Below are 21,345 nucleotides of genomic sequence, written 5' to 3'. Positions count from 1 at the left end.
AAGGTAATATAAAAACCAATTTGATGTAAATAAAAATTAAAATAACAATATTATTTTTGTCTTAGTAGTGGCTATTTCAAATTTCCAAGGGAAAATATTTCTCTAAAATAACCATAAAGCATAAATATTTCAAATGATCTCAAGTATAATTCTCAGAAGTAAGGCAGAACACTTATGTTACATACCAGGGTTTAATTATAAGACTAAAACTTCTAGTCAAAGATAAATGTCTCCCTAGATCATTGTATAGATCCTATAGCTTTCTCTTAATGCATTGGAAAATGCCTGATTGTGCAGTAGGGCATGTAAATTTGAAACATATTCATGGAACTGTAAGGGAGAAAAGTTAATAATTTATGCTGTCAAGGGAAAAATAAAAAGGATTAGAAAATGTAGGAGGAAACCAAATTAAGAAGTTTGATGTGTGAAGGAATTGCTGCATATGCTTTATTGGACTATGTTTTGTTGTATGAAAGTGAATTCACCAAAAACCATACACCTCACTGACAGTTTAAAAAGAGAAATGATGTCTGTTTGGGGAAGGAAGGCTCGAGATTTTTTTTTGAGATCAGGTACCTAATATAGCAATCAAAGTGGGAAATGAAAGAACACAATGGTTGACAGTGAAAATGAAGGAATGAGCTTATGGGATATTTAGATTAAATTTGGAAGGATTCCATGGTCACCTGGAGTAGTCACACCCTACTTAGAATAATTTTTAAATTTATAGCACGATGGTGCCAACAACGTTGTCCTTTTGTTTAGGTTAAAGTGCAGCCTATTTTTTAGTACTCAGATCAAATTCCATGCCCTGTGATCAGCCAGATGATCCAGGAGTGTCTCTTGGCTTCTTCATTTAATACATTTATTGTATAATATTTATTTTCACACTGAAGCAATTTTATCTTGTTAATACCTATGGCACTGGGTCTCATAGCATGCTCGCTAGATTAATTTGGTGTCATTTACACTATGATCATGCATAGTATGTAATCAATAAATACGCAAATTGGATCACTGATGAGAAATCATTTGTTGCTGGTAACTTTGGTTAGAGAGTTTAAGGTTGTTTTCATGTGTTTCTTCCAGTCAGCCATCTTGTTGGAACTAGATGTTGTCAGTCTCTATAAGTGAGGTGAAATAACTGAGTTTAGATTATAGAAATAACCCAGATTTGTTTTGTTTGATTTCAATTTTTTCCACATATTTTTTCTTTGGGGCTCAGATATTTTACCTGGTGTAATATGTAGTCACTTCCCTGCCACCCATCCTGTTTCTGTGCTAGAAACTAGATTGTTTTTGCTAATTGGACCTGCTTCCAGGATGCCTACCTAACTCAGTTTGATTATGTGAGTTGCTTTATATAATCTATAAATATAATTTTAGTTACTTATAGATTTCTCAAAAAGTATAGTCTATTATATTATACTAATTTTCTAATTTTTCAAATTCTAGATGTTTTGTTTGGATTGAGCTTCTGAACTTAATTGCTTAACATGTAGGACTTGAGTTAGTTATTGTATAAACCCATTAAGGAGCAGTAATTAGTCCCTCCACTTTAATTTAGAGTCCTGTTTAATTATTTTTTTCTTATGCTTATAGAGTTTTCCACAAGGCTAATATATTGTAATATTTTGGCAAGCTTTTCTTATTTCTTCTGTTTTCATATGAGAAAATTCCTAATGAGTGAAACAACTATGCTAATAATAATGTTAGATTAACGTAGGATATCAGATGAACACAAGGCTGAGGCTGAAGCCAGATGATATTTTGAAATATTCAATATTTATTAATTTCAAAGTGTACACACCTGTAAAGTATGAAGGCTAGGAATATTAGCTTCTCCTTTTGAGTTAAAATCTACAGTCATGCATATATATATAATTGTTATATACATGTAATTTTGTTATTTATATACATTTATGTATATATTTATATATATACACGTATATATATCAAACCTATCTAGTACTCACATAGTGATTACTAAGTAAAAGCATTATTTATTTAACTTTATAAAAATAAATTTTTAAAAATTATTTCTCATCAAAGATCTGCCCTTTTACTTTTTAATGATTTATGTTTGAAAACTGATTTGAAGATATTTTTGTGCTTTTGCTTGTAAGTCAGACAGTCTCCCAGGAGTGGAATCTAGGGATTAGACAGAGGGTAAAACTCAAACTGTGGAGGCCATTTGCTTTCTATACAGTTGGTTCATTTTGCTTCAGAAATCATGTGGATTTTGGTTATCCATATATTGCCATAAGATTTTACACTACATTCAAAGTGTTGTTATATTTTCCCATCACTGAAAGGCTGTATATTTTTATACAAATGGTATGTATATTTTAGTAACATTTTGTGTTTTATAGTCTAAAGGAATTTTCCAAACCACACAAAGTTTTCTCTCTTCCTACAAAGGAAAAAATGCTATTAGATTTCTGTTTTTCTACCACATTCTTATGTTATTCATAATTTTTATTGAATTATACCTACACCTTCCTCTTGTACAGTCTCATCTGCAGCCATCCTGTTAATCTTTGCCCGTGTATTGATGTTTTCATATGTCAAATCTAAACCTTTTCTATGATTTAGGCTAGAGGTTTATCATCATCATTTTCTGTCATTTGGGATGGTAGGCTGCACTGCATAACACACTTATTAATACATGGAAAAGAGAGAAAACATATATGCAACACAATAACCGAAGATAGTGTTTGTTCATTCTGGTCTTTTGGTGTGGTTTTGATTGCAAAAATAAAATTATAATGACAGAATCGGATCTGTTGTGCAGGAGGGCTGACCACATTCCATTCTAGCCCACTTTGTTTTTTTTTTAAATTCTTCTCTCACACATTCCATCCTGATAGCAGCTTCTTCTCCTTCCATTTCTCACAGTCCTTCCCCCATTGTCTACTCCCTCTCCCCAGTCTTACTAGCTGTCTAAAATGTAGAAGGTTCTTTCATATATCTGATTGGTTCATATCTAAATTAATGTCTTAGTGTGTAGGATATATACATATATGTGTGTACATACAAGTATACACACATATATCTGTGGGTTAAATGAAATATATCTAAGAGTTAAATCCGTGGCATGTAGTGAATGTTTAATGATAGAAAGGAAACACTTCTTCTCTGTATTGTGCCTTTATTTTTATACTAGTTACATCATGAAAAAAATTTCACAGGTCAATAAATACTTGTAATACACAAAATAGCTGCATGTTATAAACTATTATATGGTATAAATAATTTCTTAATTTTTAAGTTGATTCTGTTTTGAAATGTTACTAGTTTTAGCTGTCACTATTTTTTCTTTTGCTTTTTTTCCGGTCATTGATTGATTACCAATAGCTATAGTTTTCACAGGATTAGGTGGTCGATTAATATTTGCCAAATGAAAAGGTAAATGAATTGACTGTCATACCCCCATGCTTTTGGACACTGGCCCCACTCTTGTCTTTGAATTAGCCACTAGTGAATATATAAAGGAGTAATTAGATGAAAGTAGAAAAGTATTCTTTGAAGAAGTCCATATTCTAATTGTGGGTTTATATGTGTACATGTATATATAGAAATAAACAGGTAATATGCATATATCTGCTTCATCCAGAGGGAGAAATTTCAGCCCCTGAGAGCCAAGTATGTATTTGATGATTGATTCTAAAGCAAAGCACATTAAATAGGGAAAATACAATTATAGGGAAGAAATTTGGCGTGTGCTACCAATGATGGGTAGAATGATACCCTCTATGGACCTCAGTACTATAAGCTGTGACTTATATGTGACTATCATGTACAATATGTGACTATCATGATCTTCATGGCAAAAGGGACTCTGCAGATTTTTATTATTTTTGAAATTACTTTCCTTATTTATTGTGTGTGTGGTGCTGTTGGTGGATTATGTGTGTGCTACAGCCCATGCATGACGGTCAGAGAACAACTTACTGAAGTTAGTTCTCTTCCTCTCCTTTGTGTGTTCTGGGAATTGAACCCAGGTTATCAGGCTTACCAGCATGCATTTGAACTAATTAACACCCCAACTTTGCAGACTATTAAATGAAGGATGTTCGGATGTAATCACAAGGGAATTAATGAAAGGGATACTGGAGACTCAGAATTGGTAGAAGTTGTAAAGAAGGATTCAGAGTTTGGAGTGATGATACTTGTTGAAGATACAGGAAAGTGGTACATGCCAAGCCATGTAATCCCTGAAAAGACAAAAAATCAAATTTTGTCCTTAAGCCCTGTTGACCTTACTTTAGATGGCTATCAGAAGTGTAACATAATTGGCTGTTGATACTTAAAGTTGCTCTGTAGCCAAGCTCCTCATTTAGGTATTCAGCAATCAGAAAAGAAATTAATATGCTACACTTTCAGAGCCTGGCATGTAATTCCTGTGTTGATAAAAATATAAGAGAGAATCAGAGGTGTTAGAAATGGGCATTCAGAATAAGGTACATGGAAAAGCAAACCTTTAACATGTTTCAGTTTTAGTGTTTGTGTGCATGGTTCTCAACACTGTCTTCAAGATAGTTGTTATTAGAATTTACATGATCAGAGGTAACGTTTTGTTTTTCAGAATAGTATGTTCATTCATTGATCTTCGTTTCCGTTATTCACATGCTATTCATAGTTATAATGAGCTAGTTGAAAAAATATGGAAAGTATAATACCGTTGCTCTTAAACAATTCTAGTATTTTGGAATTTATAAGTACTTATAAGATCTCTTAGTACTATAAATATAACATGTATAGATACCAACCTGACACCCAGAACCTACACAGTCTTGATCTTGTGAAATGACACCATGGTTAACTGAGTCACCTAGATCAGAAAATTGAGCACAGTCATGGACTCACTTTCTCATCCCTTATATTTAAGTAGTCAGGGATCTGTTTCCCTGCCACTTCATTCTTTCTGCTGTACCGTAGTTTAAGCCTAAACACCTAAATCACCAGAACATTCTACTCTGGTTGTTTTTCCTCCAATCTCAGTCCTCTATGTACATTCTCTCCTGATAGTGAATTTGTCTCTTGTGAATGTTGGTTCCTATTTGCATTTCTTCAGCACTGCCTTCCTCCTCAATTCCCACAGCTTTCAATAAGCCACATAGGGCTCTGTCAGTGCTGGGTGTTTGCGGTGCTGCATTTGCTTAGTCATGTGGGTACCACAAACTACCTCTAATGTATCTCAAAATGTCTACATGGATTGACCTATTATTGGGTATTGGATCAAAGTGTTCAGAAGGCAGGAGGGAAAGAAAGAACAATTTAATATTTCAGGTTTTAAGTGGTTTTATTTTTCTCACACAACCATAAAACACTGTAGTAGTTACAAAACTAAACAGGTGAATGGTCTGGCTTATCTTGTCTGTTTTCAGTTCATGATGTCATTTAAATACAGTTTTAAATGTTCTTCTGAAGACAAATGACATGGTTTTTACGACCCCCTACCTACTAGCCCTTCCTAAAGATTACTTGAGAAGATGTGGCACATTTTCAAAGTTGCACGCTTGTTTTTTCCTTCATATTCGAATTATTTTCGTCCAAATTAGGCAAATGATAACAGGTAAAATTTTGCTTTCAGTAAAATAAAGGGTACATGGACAGCTTTTATCTTGGAAATCTTAACTTGGAGAGCATACACTTGCAAGTATTGCCTACTTTTTGAAATTATTAGCTGTCTTTTCTTAATTCACTTAAACAAAAAGAACAGTGAATTTGATTTTTAAAAAGGTTTTTTTTCTTTGTGGCATAAATGAGAAAACATCATGGTTTTTGTATTGTTGAATAAATTTTAAGATATTTTGCATCTATAAACAAGATGAAACAGAGCTGAACACCAACAATAGCTTAAATACTTATGGAGTGTTTGACAGTGGGTGTAATGGGATGTGATTTCATAGGAAGAATGCTGATATTCATACACCTAAAGACACTTTCTTGCCCTAGATTTATCTCCTAACCAAACACTTAACCCTTTAAAATTACCACTTTGTTTCTGGGATTTCTCCTTGAATAGACCATCCTTGAAGATTTTGAACCTAGATAAAAATAATTCACCTTGTTTCCCAGTCTTTTTCTGTGGTCCTCGTGAATTCCTCTAGTTTATTGTATGCCTTCAAGGTGAAATCTTCTGCTTTACTGCACATGATAGAACACAGTCAGTTTCCCCCAACTTAACAGCTATTTTTGAAGGCTGCTTGTACAGTTTTCAGCTATTCCGTTGGCATCTTTCTCTCATCTGTCCTCTGTAATTTTTGAATGAGATAGACAGTGCAATTAACAATGATGCAGTGCTCCTGACTAATGGGGTTCATCTTCCCCACAATTCACATATACTTTGGAGCTTTAAATATGGTTTGGGAGTTATTAAAAGTAGTGTGCACTTTGATATGTGGAAAAGTAGGTCTCTTGAGCCCTAATTGTTACCTTTTAAATCATTCTGTTTCATAAAATGAACATAGGATTAAAGTGAGTTCTTATACATTATATTCTAAACATTAGGAATGGTGCACAGTCTCCTCCTAAGAAAAAACGGGATGATACCATAGAAAAGAGTACAATTTGAGGTAAATCTTTAAGTATAGATTTTATCCAGAAAAGGGGGTTAGAGGAAAAAAAACACATATGCCAGGAGGACCTGTGGAGCAAAAGCAAAAAAGAACAAAGAAAACTGGGTATGAAGGAGAATGTTAGACTGGGATTTCTGGGCTGCTACAGCAGAAAGCTGAAAAAAAAAAAAAAAAGCCCTTCAGCCACGGTGTACTGGATCCTTGATGCTGTGCTTTACTGCTTGATTAATTCTGCTGTTGATCCATCTACTCACTCAAATGTTTTCTCATAGCACAGTGGATAAAATGCAGATATCTTTGCTGTTGTGCATTGTCTTCTGGTATGTGGTCTTTTACATATGTCTCTCAATGCTATCTCCTTTGCAGCCACAGAGCCACTCCCCAGCTATATTAAGTCAGTATTTAGCCTCAGTTGCAATATGATTTTCATTTTTCTTTTGCTCTGGAATCCTGGTTCTATGCTACTGAAGCTTCCGCACCAAGTTTTTGTGCCTGTTTCCCTCACTCAGGAGCTTCTTGAGATCAAAAGAATTGTGTCCCATTCACTTTTATATCAGTACCAGTAGTAAGTATAGCACATAACACAGCTAATTCCAAAAATACATGAATTTTGAGTATTCACTAAATGTTACATTTTTATCACATGTAGCTTTATTTAAAATTGATCTAGAGATAATATGATTGGAGAATAGAAATGGAAGATGGAGGGAGAACAGTTAGATGTCTCTGCTTTGAAGTAGCTTATTTGTTTAGATGAACCATTAGGAGGTAGATTTCTGGAAAACTGGTGTAAGGAAAAATGCAGGCTTTAATGACTGGATAGGATTTATTACTGTGTGACATAGAGAGAGGGAAGTGTGAATGCTAATAAAGATTTAGGACGTTAGTGTAAATAATAAGATAGTGATGCTTGCAAAAATAGGTTTACTTTTAAATAAACATGTTTTGCCTGAGTCAGAGCTCCTGGTGCCTTTGTCTCACACTGGCTCTGCTGTAGGAGGAGCTGCTCCTGTTCAGTTTGCTGGAACTGAGCTTTAGATACATTTGGTTCTCATTTTCATATCTGATCAGGAGTTTAGATATGAAATATAAATAGTTCAGCCACACTGACTGTAATTTCTTATCAAGGCAAGGTGTGCAGGACATAGGCTTTTGAATATAAAAGGCTTGTTTCCGTTTCTGGGAGCTACAGCTGGCGTGTTATACCAGGCAGAGGCACTGGGGTGCGCTACTGTGTAGTAGCAGAGCCTAGCTGTGCATCACAGCTCTTAACTTTAAAACTCCAGAGAATTTGATGAGAGAGGGATCCACAAGAACATGACAAATGATGAGAGTTCAAACCTTAAGAGAAAAATGGGCTTATTGGTAAGAGACCTTTCTTTTCCTTTATTTACTACTGTTCCTTATTCATTAAAATAGAAAGCCTGTTGTTTTGAGATGTGGTTGTGAAGCGGTATATAAAAATCAATTTTATATGTATTGTAGAATTCAGGAGACATATTGGTAACCATGTAAAAATCATAGGGAACGTGTGGAGACCTTGGTTTCTTCTTACAAAACATCTATGGAATTTTTATTTTAGCTCAGACTGTGGAATGGATTTACTTATGTAGCATAAATGTAATGCACGTCAAGAAATATGTATTTTTTAAAAGTTAAAATAAAGAATAGTGACTTGAGTAAAAATACATAATTTCACTTAGTCGCCAGAAGGTGGCACACCAGATTGTTCTTACATACACAAAGAAAAGGAATAATATTAATAAGAATATAAAATAACCTGTATTTAAAGATATTTTAGTATATTGTAATCACAGAAGTAATACAATTGCCATTTGCTTGGCAAGGCTTAATAAGAAATTAATGACAAATGTGAATTTAACATATTGTACTTATCTATTATTCAACCATAATATTTATGTGTATATAATTTTAAAAATAAGGTTTGCAGTAGTATCACCATTAAAGAGATGTTGTCTTGAATATATAGTTTTCAAATAGAAATCAAATCTTCCATAACTATCACATTTTGTAGGGTGCCTTTGGACTTAAAAGGCATTTGGATAATGTCTTTGTCAAGGTCTTTCTAAAAATTCTCTTAGACTTTGATGTAGTTCTGACTTTAATAATGCGCTGGTGCCTGTGAAATGACCCATAAAAAAGATCTGAGCTGGTTTATTTTGAGAAAAATATTAGGTGAGGCTAATGTTTGTTTTGCATAAGGTGATAGCAACATCAATGCAATAAATGCAAATAAATTATGCATTGTGTTGGAGCCTCAAACATCTGCCGGCAAATTGTAATTATTTTGAGGAGAGTTGACTGTCAGCAGCAAATACTGCAGTGTTTCTGTAGTAGTCTCTATTTTTAAAACTGCATCCCCAAGGCAGTTCAAGAGTGTGTCCAGGGTTGGGAGATTTTATATATTTATCTCTAAAAGGAGCTAGTTATGTGAGAAAACTTCACAAAAATCATCTCCCAAATTTTCTGTACAGGAGATAGTACATCTATGTCCCATATAAAAATTAATTACAAGCAGTATGAAAATAACAACAAAAAAGGAAATGGTAGTAAATGAAGCTAGAAGAACATTAGCCACATGTTCCCTGAAACCTTAGAATGTTTGTCATTTGCTTTCAGGTCTTTATGGCAAAGCAGTATATCAGAAAAGAACAGACCTTTAGGCATAGAAAGCTTTAAAAAATGACAAAGCATGCCAAAGACTAAGGGGGTATCTATTGAAAAAATGCTTCTTTCTATGATAATTTGATTAGCTTAGTCTTGTAGGTCAGCTGCAAATCATTTTACTTATTGCCAATCTGCACTTTATGGTTTCTGAAACATTAAGAAAGCTTCTAAAAACAAATGCAATCTTAGGATTTTCTATGTTACGCTTTGTAAAACTACTTTATATAGTATTATATTGTTCTGTGTGGCCTTAAATGTTCAGAATTTTAAAAAAAATATGAAATAATAAATTACATTAAATATTTCCAGTGTATGTATTGAAAAATTTGAAGCAAATATAATAAAGCCACAATTAACCAGATTTTTTTGCACTCCACTTTCAGGAGACGGAGGCAATTGTCTTTAAAACAAGCCGATTTCAAGGATATATTCAAAAAAGCAGCTGCAGGGTATGTTCAAGGGTCTACATTTTCCTGTACCTGTATTTTTCTGATGAGAATTTATTTTCATAAAAGACCCTGAGGTATTTGAAGACATTCAGTTATCAAATAAACTTCCAATAATGCCTAGAGTCTGTGTTGATTGAGAAATGTGCTAATAATATTTGCATCATTGTTTTGGCTTTGTACTTCTCATTGTATATTCACAAACCTAAGTTCATTTGGCTTTCATATTATTGCTGTGAGATAAACAAGGACAGTAGCATTTTTCTCTTATTTACATAAGAGAAAAATAGCACTTGGGGTCATTTAGCTAATTAGTGTCAGAGTTGCAACCAGACTGCAGGTCTCTTGTTCTGTCCTCTTTTGCTAATGAATGAAGTTGAAAACAAGTTTTTTTAACTTTTAAACCTATATTGCATAATCAGTCTAATTTGTACCATATTTCTATCCTTGTTTCTATATGTCCCACTTTTTCTTTCACACTGTGAATCTTTCTGTCTGCTTCTGTAAGATGGACACCTTGCTTTCAGACTCTCTGTGACTGGAAAGGATCTTGAGTTTGGGAGGGCAAGATAAGGGCTATGGATACTGGTTTGACAGTTGCTGGTGAGCAGCCAATACTGATGTGCTAAGGAAGGCCAGTGATTAAGAGAGGCAACTGACTATTACTATAGCTTGGGTGTCTTGGGCAGGGGTAACTAGTTTAAAGTCAGTCTTTCTCCAAGCCTGTTAGACCTGGTGTGATAATGAGTCTGAGTAATTGTTTAAAATGCAGAATATTCGGCCCCACCCCCAGACTTTGACATTTTATTCACCCCAGGTGATTCTTCACACACTAATATTTGAGAGCATTTGCCTTAAAGGTATAAGAGTTCTCTGTGCCTCACTATTGACTCTTGAAGAGCCAAGGAAAGAACATCTTTCTCTCAGCAGAATCTATGCTTTATGTCAAAGCATATCAACTAAGACAAGGGGCAGGCAAGGGTGAGGCATGAAAGCCACCGTTTGTGCACATTTTTGTGTCTGGATGTGACGCATATCACAATGGCTTTTTATGCATTTTGAAGACTGTGAGGTATTTTAGATAGGTTTGTGTCTGTTTTAAACTTGAAGTAGGTAAAAGGCAAAGAAAAAGATGGCACTAAAAGATAAAAACATATGTTTTGGTATCTTAGTAGCTTACTTCTGCCAGATTTCTTTTATTTGAAAATATTTTTAAAGAATGTGTAAAACTGTCAAAAGAGCTGTACGGTGAAAGCTTTTCATCTGTCTTTCTTCCCCTTTGGGTGTCTGATCAGACCTGGCCAGGTCACACGTGCTTTTCTCTGTATTTGTAAAACCTAGCAAAGTTGTCAGTGCTCACTTAGACAACTCATCTGTCATGCAAAGTCTCTCAAGGGAGTTTTCACCAAATGTAGTAAATTTGTTGATTTTGATATTTGTAATACATAAGAAGTTTCTATGATACTGTTGATGGTGACTAACATGTTAAAGAGGCCTTGGTAAAAAACTATGCACTTATTTGATGGGAATGCAAAATCGTTATTTAGTAAATAAATTTGCTAATGTTTTTTGCTGATCATTTACAGGAGCAGATTAAGCTCAGTCTGGCTACTTCTTCAGGTGGTACTGTTTACAAGTTTTGTGATACTTTACCAATCTGAACCATAAAAATTTGTATTTCTGAAAACCTCTAGGCATAAATATTTTTGCTTTAATATCTTGTGATTTTATAAAAGCAGTTGTTCAGACCCTTTATTAGAATACTGATAAGAATGCCCAGCAATATTTCTGACTTAGACCAAACTGAAGCTCAAGAAGGAATGATGTTATTCTCGGTGTATGTGGGAGGGGTGTACACATCAACAGAGAAATATACTTCATTGAAGTTTCACAGGGCTTCTGAATTTTGTAAGAAATAACTGATTAAGGCAGATATTTGATTTTGAAGAGATGAAGTCATAGTTCTGCATGTATTAGCAGCTGTAGACAGACTTAGAAATGCAAGTAGAAAAGTCAAATTTAGATTACCTTTAGCTTAAATGTATGGTCAACCTAGAGGGTACATTCTATTTTTATTCAAAATTGCATTTCATGAATAATAGAACATGAAATAAAGGACAAGAAATGACTTATGCAATATTTAAAACTGCTTCTATCATACATATGTCATATGTCAGTACATTTTAGATATCCTTTATTTGTTTTGGAATTCTCAAAATCACCAAAGAACACTAAATCTAAAAATGAGAAGTCTCTATAAACAGTCACAGAAAGTACAGATATGGATTACCATAACTGTTAGGCAACATGTAGCAATGGGTCAGTAGGTTCAAATTTGAGATAGAGTTTGTTGTAAAGACTTTATCTTTATTCAGTTGAATTATTATTATTATTATTATTATTATTATTATTATTATTATTATTATTATTATTATTATTATTATTATGGTGTAGGATTAGAGGCATAAGGCACTCATTTCTAAATGAACTTTTAATTTTTTGATAGTACTAGTGTTTTCATTTGCTTTGGGGTGTTTTTGACTATTTGTTTTGTTAGTTGGTTTGTTTTGCTTTGTTTATTCAGGACAGGGTTTCTCTATATAGTACTGGCTACCCTGGAACCTACTCTGTAGATCAGACTGGCCTCAACACATTAGAAATTTGCCTGCTTCTGCTTTCCAAGTGCTAGGATTAAAGGCATTTCCTACCACCACCCAGCTGACAGTAATGGTTCTATTGAATGTATGTATAAGAAATTTGAAGTTTTAATGAACAAATCTAAAAATAGTAAAAGAAAATCATATTTCACATATATATTTCATTTCATATTATATAATTTTAATAAATCATGTAAACTGCTTCTGAGAAGCACCCCCAGCACCCTGATTTATACACAGGCAAGGGGAAGAGATGAAGTGATTGGGTAATCTTCCAATCTCAGCTTTAGTCAAAACAGTAATGTTTTCATGAGAATATAACGATAGATCTTTGTATTTTTTTCAAAATATTAAAACTTTATCAATTAAACTTGGAATGTTGATCAAATCTACTATTTGAAAGGCCTTTTATATCCTCAGGTTTTATTAATGAAGAGATATTTCTAAAATAGTATAAAAAGTGTTGGTTTTCTTTAATTGGCACACATTTTGTGTGGTATGCACTGTGCTTCTTATTGAAAATTTTCAACCATCATAAATAAACACAGTTAAATTACTTACTTTCACCAAAACAATATAAATGTAAAGATTTACAAATATAAAGATTGCCATTTTTTCTTCATTCACCTTCCTTAGTTCTGCTTCTGTATAAAGTTACCGAAATTAAAACAAAGTCCTGAAATACTGAACATGTATTTTTATTCAAAATAGCCATATCCTTAGTTATTTATTCAAATTTGCTATACATTTTTATTTTAATTATGTTTGGCTCTGATGAGTATCAAACCCATAACTTGAGTTGTGTCAGTGTTCTTTTAATGAGCCACACCCTATCCTCCCCTGCACGTTTTCAAATGGTTTTTTATTTGAATAGGTTTGGAAGTTTAATGTCTTATTTCCCTCAAATTAATTTAAGGATATCCTAAGGAAGTTGCTGAGAGGTATTTAACCAGGTAAATGATCCTTATCAGACACAGCGTTTTTAGTAGGCCAGTTTATTTTACTTATATAAGTATAAATTTTGGTTGATTTTATTTACCATGTACTTCTTTTATTCAGATGGTACCTGAGCTGCTCAGTTTTTCGTCAATAGTGGCAAATACCTCAGTGAAATAATTTAGTTCCAGAGGTTTCAGCTCAAGGGGAGCTGAATCCTTTACATTGAAGGCAAGGTGTTAGGAGCATATTCTAGAGGTTGTTTATGTTATAGTGTCTAAGAGGGGGTGGAGAGGCTAAGGACCAGGATATATCTTCCAGAGCACACATCAGTGACCTCCTTTCTTACCTCTTACCTTTTACCTCCTCCCAGAATAAATGTCATCATCCATGACTCAAGCCTTCAGCCTTTGATCCTGTGGCAACATTTCCACATTTCTGTATATATATATATATATATATATATATATATATATATATATATATATGATAATAGCTATTTTGATATTAAGGATTTTGTAGCCCAAAATTATCAAACTAATAAATATTCATTTTACCTAAACTCTATTTGTGGTCCTAGCAATTATAGCAATATTATTTCAAACACCTTTCTTCAGTAAGATATTCTGATTGAGTCAATTATAAGCTTACATATTTTCCATTCAATTCAAGCAACTTAATATACACTGAGTGTCTCCCAATAGGGCTGAAATGATATTGAGGTAGGAAGTTATACAAATTAAAGTATTCTTGATTATTCTTGAAGGGTAATTTGGGGTAGGTATCTAACATGTTTGTGGTACAAGATTTACTAACATCATGGTATCTTACTAGGGCACCAAGTAAATTATTTTTCTAAGATTATGACAAACCATCTCATTATTATTGCTGTTTGTAATAAATTTTAAAATTATAATACAAAAATCATCTATTTAAACAGCGTATATTAAACATCATTAATTTCTGCTACTAGATCCCTAGTAAATAAAACTCAGGAAGTTCTTTCTGTTCCTATTTCAATCATAACCTCCCCTGCTATTCCTTAAACAATTTCATTCTTCAATTCTTCATATCACATACTCTGCTGTTTCAATACACTAGCTCTTTACATTGTACATTGTTTACTACTGCATACTTAATTATTCTTAGCCATTAGGGTTATTCAAGAGTTCTGCCCCTTGTATTACTTACACTACCATGGAGTAAGGGATTTGATTTTTTGCACTTGCATATGAACATAAGAGTAGTATTGTGTCAGGAGTAGTGATAGACAGTTGCATATGTCTCCATAAATCTGCTGTGGAACCATATATATCTATATAGTTCTATTAGGAAAAATTTCAAAATGGAGTTCTTCAATTCCGTGAAAAACATTTGAGATTTATTGTAACAAGGCTTTGTATATGAGTATCTATGAAGAAATTTATTGTATATTTTGTATTCACATTCACAGAAACAAATAAAGGAGACAGAAAAGCACTTATAATCTTACTGTGTATGAAAGATACATACATACATGTATATATGAAAAGTATTTCCCAAAAGAATATTGAAGTGCTATTCACTTTTGTTGTTGTTGTTGTTGCAGCATATTTGGCCAGAATTACAACTCCTACTGGTTGCCATGCACAAGCTTTATTAATTGGCTCTACCAAGTCATTTAGGGATTAATACTAAGACAAATGCAAGAATATTAGCTATATTGTCTCTATTTTCCTTATACCAAGACAGTCTTAAGTAGTACTTACATTATTTCGACCTGACCATTCTTCTACACATTGTTAATTAAAGTTTCAGGTTCTGTATGTGTCTCATTTCTTATGGGTGATCCTTTCCCATTTCTGTCTTTCAGTGGACTTCCAATAGGAGGATGAAATATCTCTTATTTGTCCTTATTTCTTTAGAATATGCTGAGATAATTAATAGGATGTGGCTCACTTCGGATATAAGCATCCATCTGATGGGTAGTCTGAATGAAAAAACCTCAGGAATGCTATAGAAGTAATTCTGGACTAAGAGACTGACAGTAATCTTTTAGCTAGTCAGCACTATGACAGAAGACAAATTAACTTCTTTGAGTTCAGAATTTTAATCTCCACAAATGAGAACACTGATAAAGGCATTTTGTAGGGAATCTACCAGTTCTAAAATCTTCTTTTCTTACTTTGGAAGCCATAGGGTTCTGTGCTGTAGGAGCTGTCTAAAAATGTTCTCTTTCTTTCTATGGCCTTAACCAAGAGCCATCAATGTCTTCTGACTATTTTATCTCTGAGATATATATTGCACAGGTACTTAAGACATCAATGTCTATAAAATACTTGGAATATCCTTCTGTCTTCTGTGGTGCTATGTTATAGCATCCAAGTGTTCTGTAAATGAAATCAGTGCTTCCTGTACTATGATTGGGGGGCAGTAGGCTTCACAAATCTGAGTAAAATTATATTTTAAATGTATAATTCATCATTTTATATAGATGCAAATATTTTGGGTTTGGGATATGTTAGTAATTATGATGACATTCAAATTATGATGACATTCAGTGTTTGCCATTAGGCTCTCTGGTAAGAGAATGAAATCTGGTTAATTTTGGTAGTTAGTTTGTAATGTGGCAGTTTTCCTTGGGTAGAGTTTATTTCTAAACAATATATGAGGAATGGTATTGTTAAGTGGATTTAAATTTATGACAATTCATGGACCATATTTCTACTTAAAGAAGTTATTTTTATGCCCTTGACATAATGATTATTTGCAGGTGACAGATAATTACAAAGCATATAGCAACTTATTAAGCCCAAAACCTAGAATTGATGACACAATGTACATTCAGGTCTAAGAGTATTTGCATTTTAAGTCTTTAAGGATGCTGAAAATGGGATGCAAGGAAGCAGTTTTTGTTTATTCTCATTTTGAACAACTATTAAAATCATTTTATTTAACACTAAATCTCTCAGAAATCTAGACTGAAAGTTGACAAGTGAATTTGACTTTGATTAGTTTCTTTGGCTCTTAATGATAATAGATAACTGTTCGTTTGTTGTTTACTTCAGTCAGTTGATTGTTAACAGAAGAATGATACCTCAAGGATGTTTCTAAGAAAAATGATCATCAACTATATACTTTAGAAAGTTGCAAAACTCTCACCATGTTTTCTGTTCAGCAATTTTGAGGTGTCTCTCTGGCTAGATAGCTACTAGATACACTTGTTACTGTGGTTTGGTGGAGGACTAGGTACTCAGAAGGTGACGTCACATTTGCAATTGCTGCTTTGTAGAATTGCCATAAGCATAAAGGCCTTCTAATCTATACTTTTCTTACTACGAACAGCAAGTATTCTGTTTAATATTTTCAAATGTCTGCCTGTGCTTTAGGCATTAAAATTTTATTAGAAACTCATTTTGGAATGTATACATATATGTGTATCTCTATACATGCTTGGTGTATATGTTTATGTAAATTTTCCCTTTGGATTTCAAATCATTTACCCTTGCCGACTGTTTCTGAGGCTTTTCCTAGACAACATAAAATCTCCCAACATGAAATGCTGACTGTGGTATATTTGTATCTGTGAGTTTTTTTTTTTTTTTTAATCAAGTATGTTTTCACTGCTAAGATGTTGATGAATATTCTTTTCTTTGATTCATTTAAAGATTTCTCAGAGATAGTTTTGTGTTGAGTACTAAAATGAGATGGAAATTTTTTGGCTTTTTTTTTTTTCCTTGAGAAGTAGTTACTGTATGATAGAATAAAAATTACATGGGAGGTAATGATGGCTAATGGTAATTTGATATTTATTAGGTTTATGGATTACTGATAAGTGCTTCAAAATAAACAGTCTTTCTATACATAAATGTGCATGTAAATACCACTCCTACATCTGTTTTTATATCTCATAAAAAGTGGCTTTTTGCTTCCATGATAAACTAAACTTTACAAAGAAGTTGTGATTATCCTAGTGGATCTCATGCTATGCTTCTGGTGTGTTAAGTGATATGGTTTGGGGATTTTTGAAAGATGTTTCTTATTAAAGAAACGTTCATCTGTAGGATTTTTTTTAATAATAAAAAATCTTTTTAAGGGACTGAATTTGAGTCTTTCGAAACAAGGACAATTTGAAAAGACTGGCTGGAGGTATAAGTTTATTGTCTGGATATGAATATAAGAATAGGTAGGAGCTCTTTGTTATGGCAGTATTGTCTTTAAAAGCTAGTGACTTTTCTGTTATTGCTGTCTGCGTTTATTAAGTAAGCATTGATGGAGACAGATAATTTCATTTTTACTAGAAGAGAGAGGTGTTAGGAAGGTAGGTTTTTATAGCAGCAACTTGCCCATTTAAAAAGCAGTATTTCTCAGCTTGTAACGAAAGAGTTGTAAATAGTATTAATTAAATTTAACCCAATTTTACTTTTAAAGTTGCATAGAAAATTTGGGAATATGTTTTGCTGCTTTAAACAGAAGTGTAAAACACCCAATCACTTTGGGATTATTTATAGCCCTATTTTCAGGCAGTATTTTAAAACAATGTAGATGAATCCTTTATTTGACATTGCTTTCATGAAATACCTCAAGCTGCTTTAACAGCAGCTTCAATTTTTGGAACCTCTCTGACAGTCGCTAATCCCAAGAGGTTACTGGACCGCTGCTGAGCTGTGGAGTGGTCCCTGCTGGACACCTGCTTGGCTAGCAGTGTTGGTCTTTCCTCTAGACAATTTGTGAGCTGTTTGGGGGGCGGAGGAGGAGAAAAGGGGAAGAAGGGGAGGGCAGTATTGAATTAGATTGTTGATAGCGTCCCTCGGAGGACTGCTATTAAGAGCGCGCTATTCTGTACTTCTCTGCTGCAGAAGACAGAGAGATATTCGTGTTGCCACAGCATGTTGTAAATGTACGAGGTTTTGCTCATCCCGGCTTGGATATAAAATAGGGAAAGGAGTGCAACTTGAATCAGAAGCTACTAGAGGAGCGCACAGAGTTCTGCAGCAGTTTATATTTGCTCTGACATTTTGCTTTCTTCTAACTGGAAAACAGAGGACCTGGCATTTTTTAAATGGGCTTTTCCCATAATGGCATTCTTGTATTGTGTGGCCAGAGCTTTCACAGGAGAAAAGCAGGCTGCTGAATTTAGTCACTGATCTCTATTAGCTGTGGCCTAAGGCTATGCTGAGGTTTATATCCCATTTGTACTGTTGCAGCTCAAAAGAAGAATGTTCAGAGGATGACAAATGTATTCTGAGTAGGTATGTTGTTTCATTTTTATATGAAACCCATCTATTTTTTTTTTTTTTTGCTACTATTGGTCAGAAATCAGGTTAATAGGTATAGAACATAGTACAGTGCTGCAGTATCCCTGTTAAGGTAGAACAATGGTAGTGCAAGATTTTAAAAAAGCACCCTAGCTGCTTTTATTAAGTAAAGCTACATTGTGTACTATACACAGTACAGTGTACCTACACACACACACACACACACACACACACACACACACACACAAAGACACACACACACTGCAGTCAACACTTTCTTAACGAGGTGGCACTATTGTTGAGTTGGAAGGATGGAATCATTGCTTTAGGGGACAGGGCGATTTAAAGGAGGTACCTTGCATTCCTATTGTACAGATTGGAAGCGTCGGTTTAAGGGCACTGGCAGAATCTTTTGCTTGTTCTCCGCGGCTGCTGTGTCAATCCACTGTGGAATGGAAGTGTTAGTCGGTAGTCTGTTATGGAAACGCTGTTTAATGTTATTGTAGTACCGTGGTGACAACATGCCATTGAAATGGAAAACGAGCTCTCCTGCTATCTGGAAATTCCCAGTTCCTGTGCTTAAAACATCCAGGTCAACTCCACTTTCTCCAGCATACATGTAAGTAAGAGAAACTAGGATATTAAAGTGGGGTTTCATTCATGAATCTGCCGTGTGGCAAACTGTGGGAGGGGGATCCCAAACAGCAACATCCCCCAACTGGCAAGACTGAGAAACTAACAACCAAACAAAACAACCAAACAAAAACCCTCAAACTTGCTTACATTTAGAGATGCTGGCATGCCCCAGTTAACATTGGTTTTATTTTCCTAGAGTTTGTTTTCACTTAATGTGTTAAATGCAATACTAGTCATTACTATGCAGGTATAACCAAAGGATTATATAAGGAATCTTTAATGTTTAACATGAGCTTTTGGGGATTTTTATAATTCTGAAATGGTGATTTTTTTTTGTCTTTTAGTTTAAAATCTGCTTAGTCTTGATGGTTTTGGTATGCTAAGTGTGGGAATGTTTTGTGTGTTATTTTGGATGAATTTGAAACATTCATAGTTCATCAAATGAGTCTTTCAGTCAAGACTTTTACACAGTAGTTCTGTATAAATGTTAATGAATGAACGATAAGTCTTTCGCGGTGTTCATTCAAGTTGTAAAGTACAAGTTCAAATATAGGTGGCATGTTACTTCTCTGGGCAGTTACTTATATATTCAGAGGTTGAAAAGAATATTGTACAAACCACTGTTTAAAAACGTGTTTTAAGTAAAATGCTATAGAAACACATTGGGCAATCTGCTTGCAATTTTTTAAAAAATATTTTAAAGCAATAAAATATGACATTTAAAATCCAGGAGCTATGTTGAAATGTTCTTATGAGGTATTGTTCAAAATCTTTTCTAGAGGAGGAATGACTGCAGGGAAGCTAGACCTTTTTAAAAGAACAATATTAGAACTGGACAATCCTTTGAGTATTAAGGGAGCTTGAACTCTGAATGCTCCCTTGAAATTATTTTTTAGTACTGATAATGTGAAAATTGTTTTTCCTTTAAGTGAAATATGTATTTAGAAGTCCGTTTTGTATTGTCATTTTTAAACATATTTGTATGTAATATACAATAGTCAGGTCCTTTGAAAGGTAGTCAGTTGCTTTTACTGTAACCAAAGTGATTCCCTGGAAAGCACTGAAAAATGAGGGTATTTCAGAGTCATTTTGAGATCATTTTTCCTGATACTCCTTATTTGTGTTCTGGGTTATTTTGTCTAATTGGATAGTGAACTCTTTTTTTCTTTTGAAGTAAAATAATTTAGTTGATGTTTGTGAAAATACAACAGCTATGTTTGGCTTACAGATGCTCTATTTAGGAAAAGCACAAATTAATGGGAGCTGACAATTAGTGGAGCTCCTTCCAATTATTTGAGAAAAACAGAGTAGCTTTCTGACTTTATGGATCTTAGTTAATGAGGAATGGTGAAATATATATGAAAAGCACCTTGATTGTGAATAAAACCAAACCCTGCAAAGATCACTGGGCTACAATAAATAATAGTAATTCATGTTTATGGTATTTTTACTATGTTTCACCGTTCAAATGATCCAAATTACAGTCCTTTTTGCCCTTTTTAGAGATGTTTAAATATATGCCCGTATTTGATTAATTCTGCCATTAGCTCAGATACTAGGTAATACGACATTTTTAATAAATAACATTTCCCTTGAAAAATTGATCTGTTTAGAAGGTAAAAGCTAGAAAAATCACAATGGGAATACTGCTTACTGGTAATACACATAGTTAGGATGGAAAGGTGTTTGAAGAAAGGTTTGGCGAGACTATTTTGATTGGTACCAGGCAATTTTATTAAAGTGATCCCAGTGTGTTTTTCTTTATAAACATGTTATCCCCAAACTTCAAGTGATTAAGCATGGAGATAAAAATGTTTGCTATGAAAAGGGGTCACTTGGGGAAGATGTAATCTGATTACCTTTTACCTTTTAGATCACAATGCATTGATTCATTTGGCCAACAATAATAATGCATGTTGCTGTCACATTGCTTTCCACTCTACACCCTTTCTGTATCCAAAGCAGTCTTTGCACTCTTTAAGTCTAACATAAAATTCAAACCCCAAATGATCAAAAATAAGTTAGGTTACTGGGTTAGGTACCAGTATTTTGTCTGAGTTATTTGACTGGCCAGTAGATGTTGGTTGTTGTTGTTGTTATTATTATTATTATTATTACTACTACTACTACTACTACTACTACTACTACTACTACTACTACT

General features: G+C 33.8%; 1 protein-coding gene across 2 annotated transcripts in view; it reads left to right on the top strand.

Annotated features, from left to right (window-relative positions):
* Nucleotides 1–21,345, top strand: part of KLHL13 (kelch like family member 13) — a 108,396-nt gene that overhangs the window by 39,789 nt on the left and 47,262 nt on the right. Inside the window, exon 4 of one of the 2 annotated variants that reach the window (XM_080909922.1) lies at nucleotides 9,656–9,721. The exons of the other annotated variant lie outside the window; for it this stretch is intronic. Coding sequence (XP_080766048.1) covers nucleotides 9,656–9,721 — 66 coding nt within the window. The remainder of the gene's footprint in view (nucleotides 1–9,655; nucleotides 9,722–21,345) is intronic. 2 annotated transcript variants of the gene reach the window in all.

Source organism: Micromys minutus (assembly GCF_963924665.1).
Source record: "Micromys minutus genome assembly, chromosome: X".
In the NCBI taxonomy this organism is placed as follows: Eukaryota; Metazoa; Chordata; class Mammalia; order Rodentia; family Muridae; genus Micromys; species Micromys minutus.
Note: the sequence above shows the minus strand (reverse complement) of the source record. Positions and strands in the feature narration are given on the sequence as shown.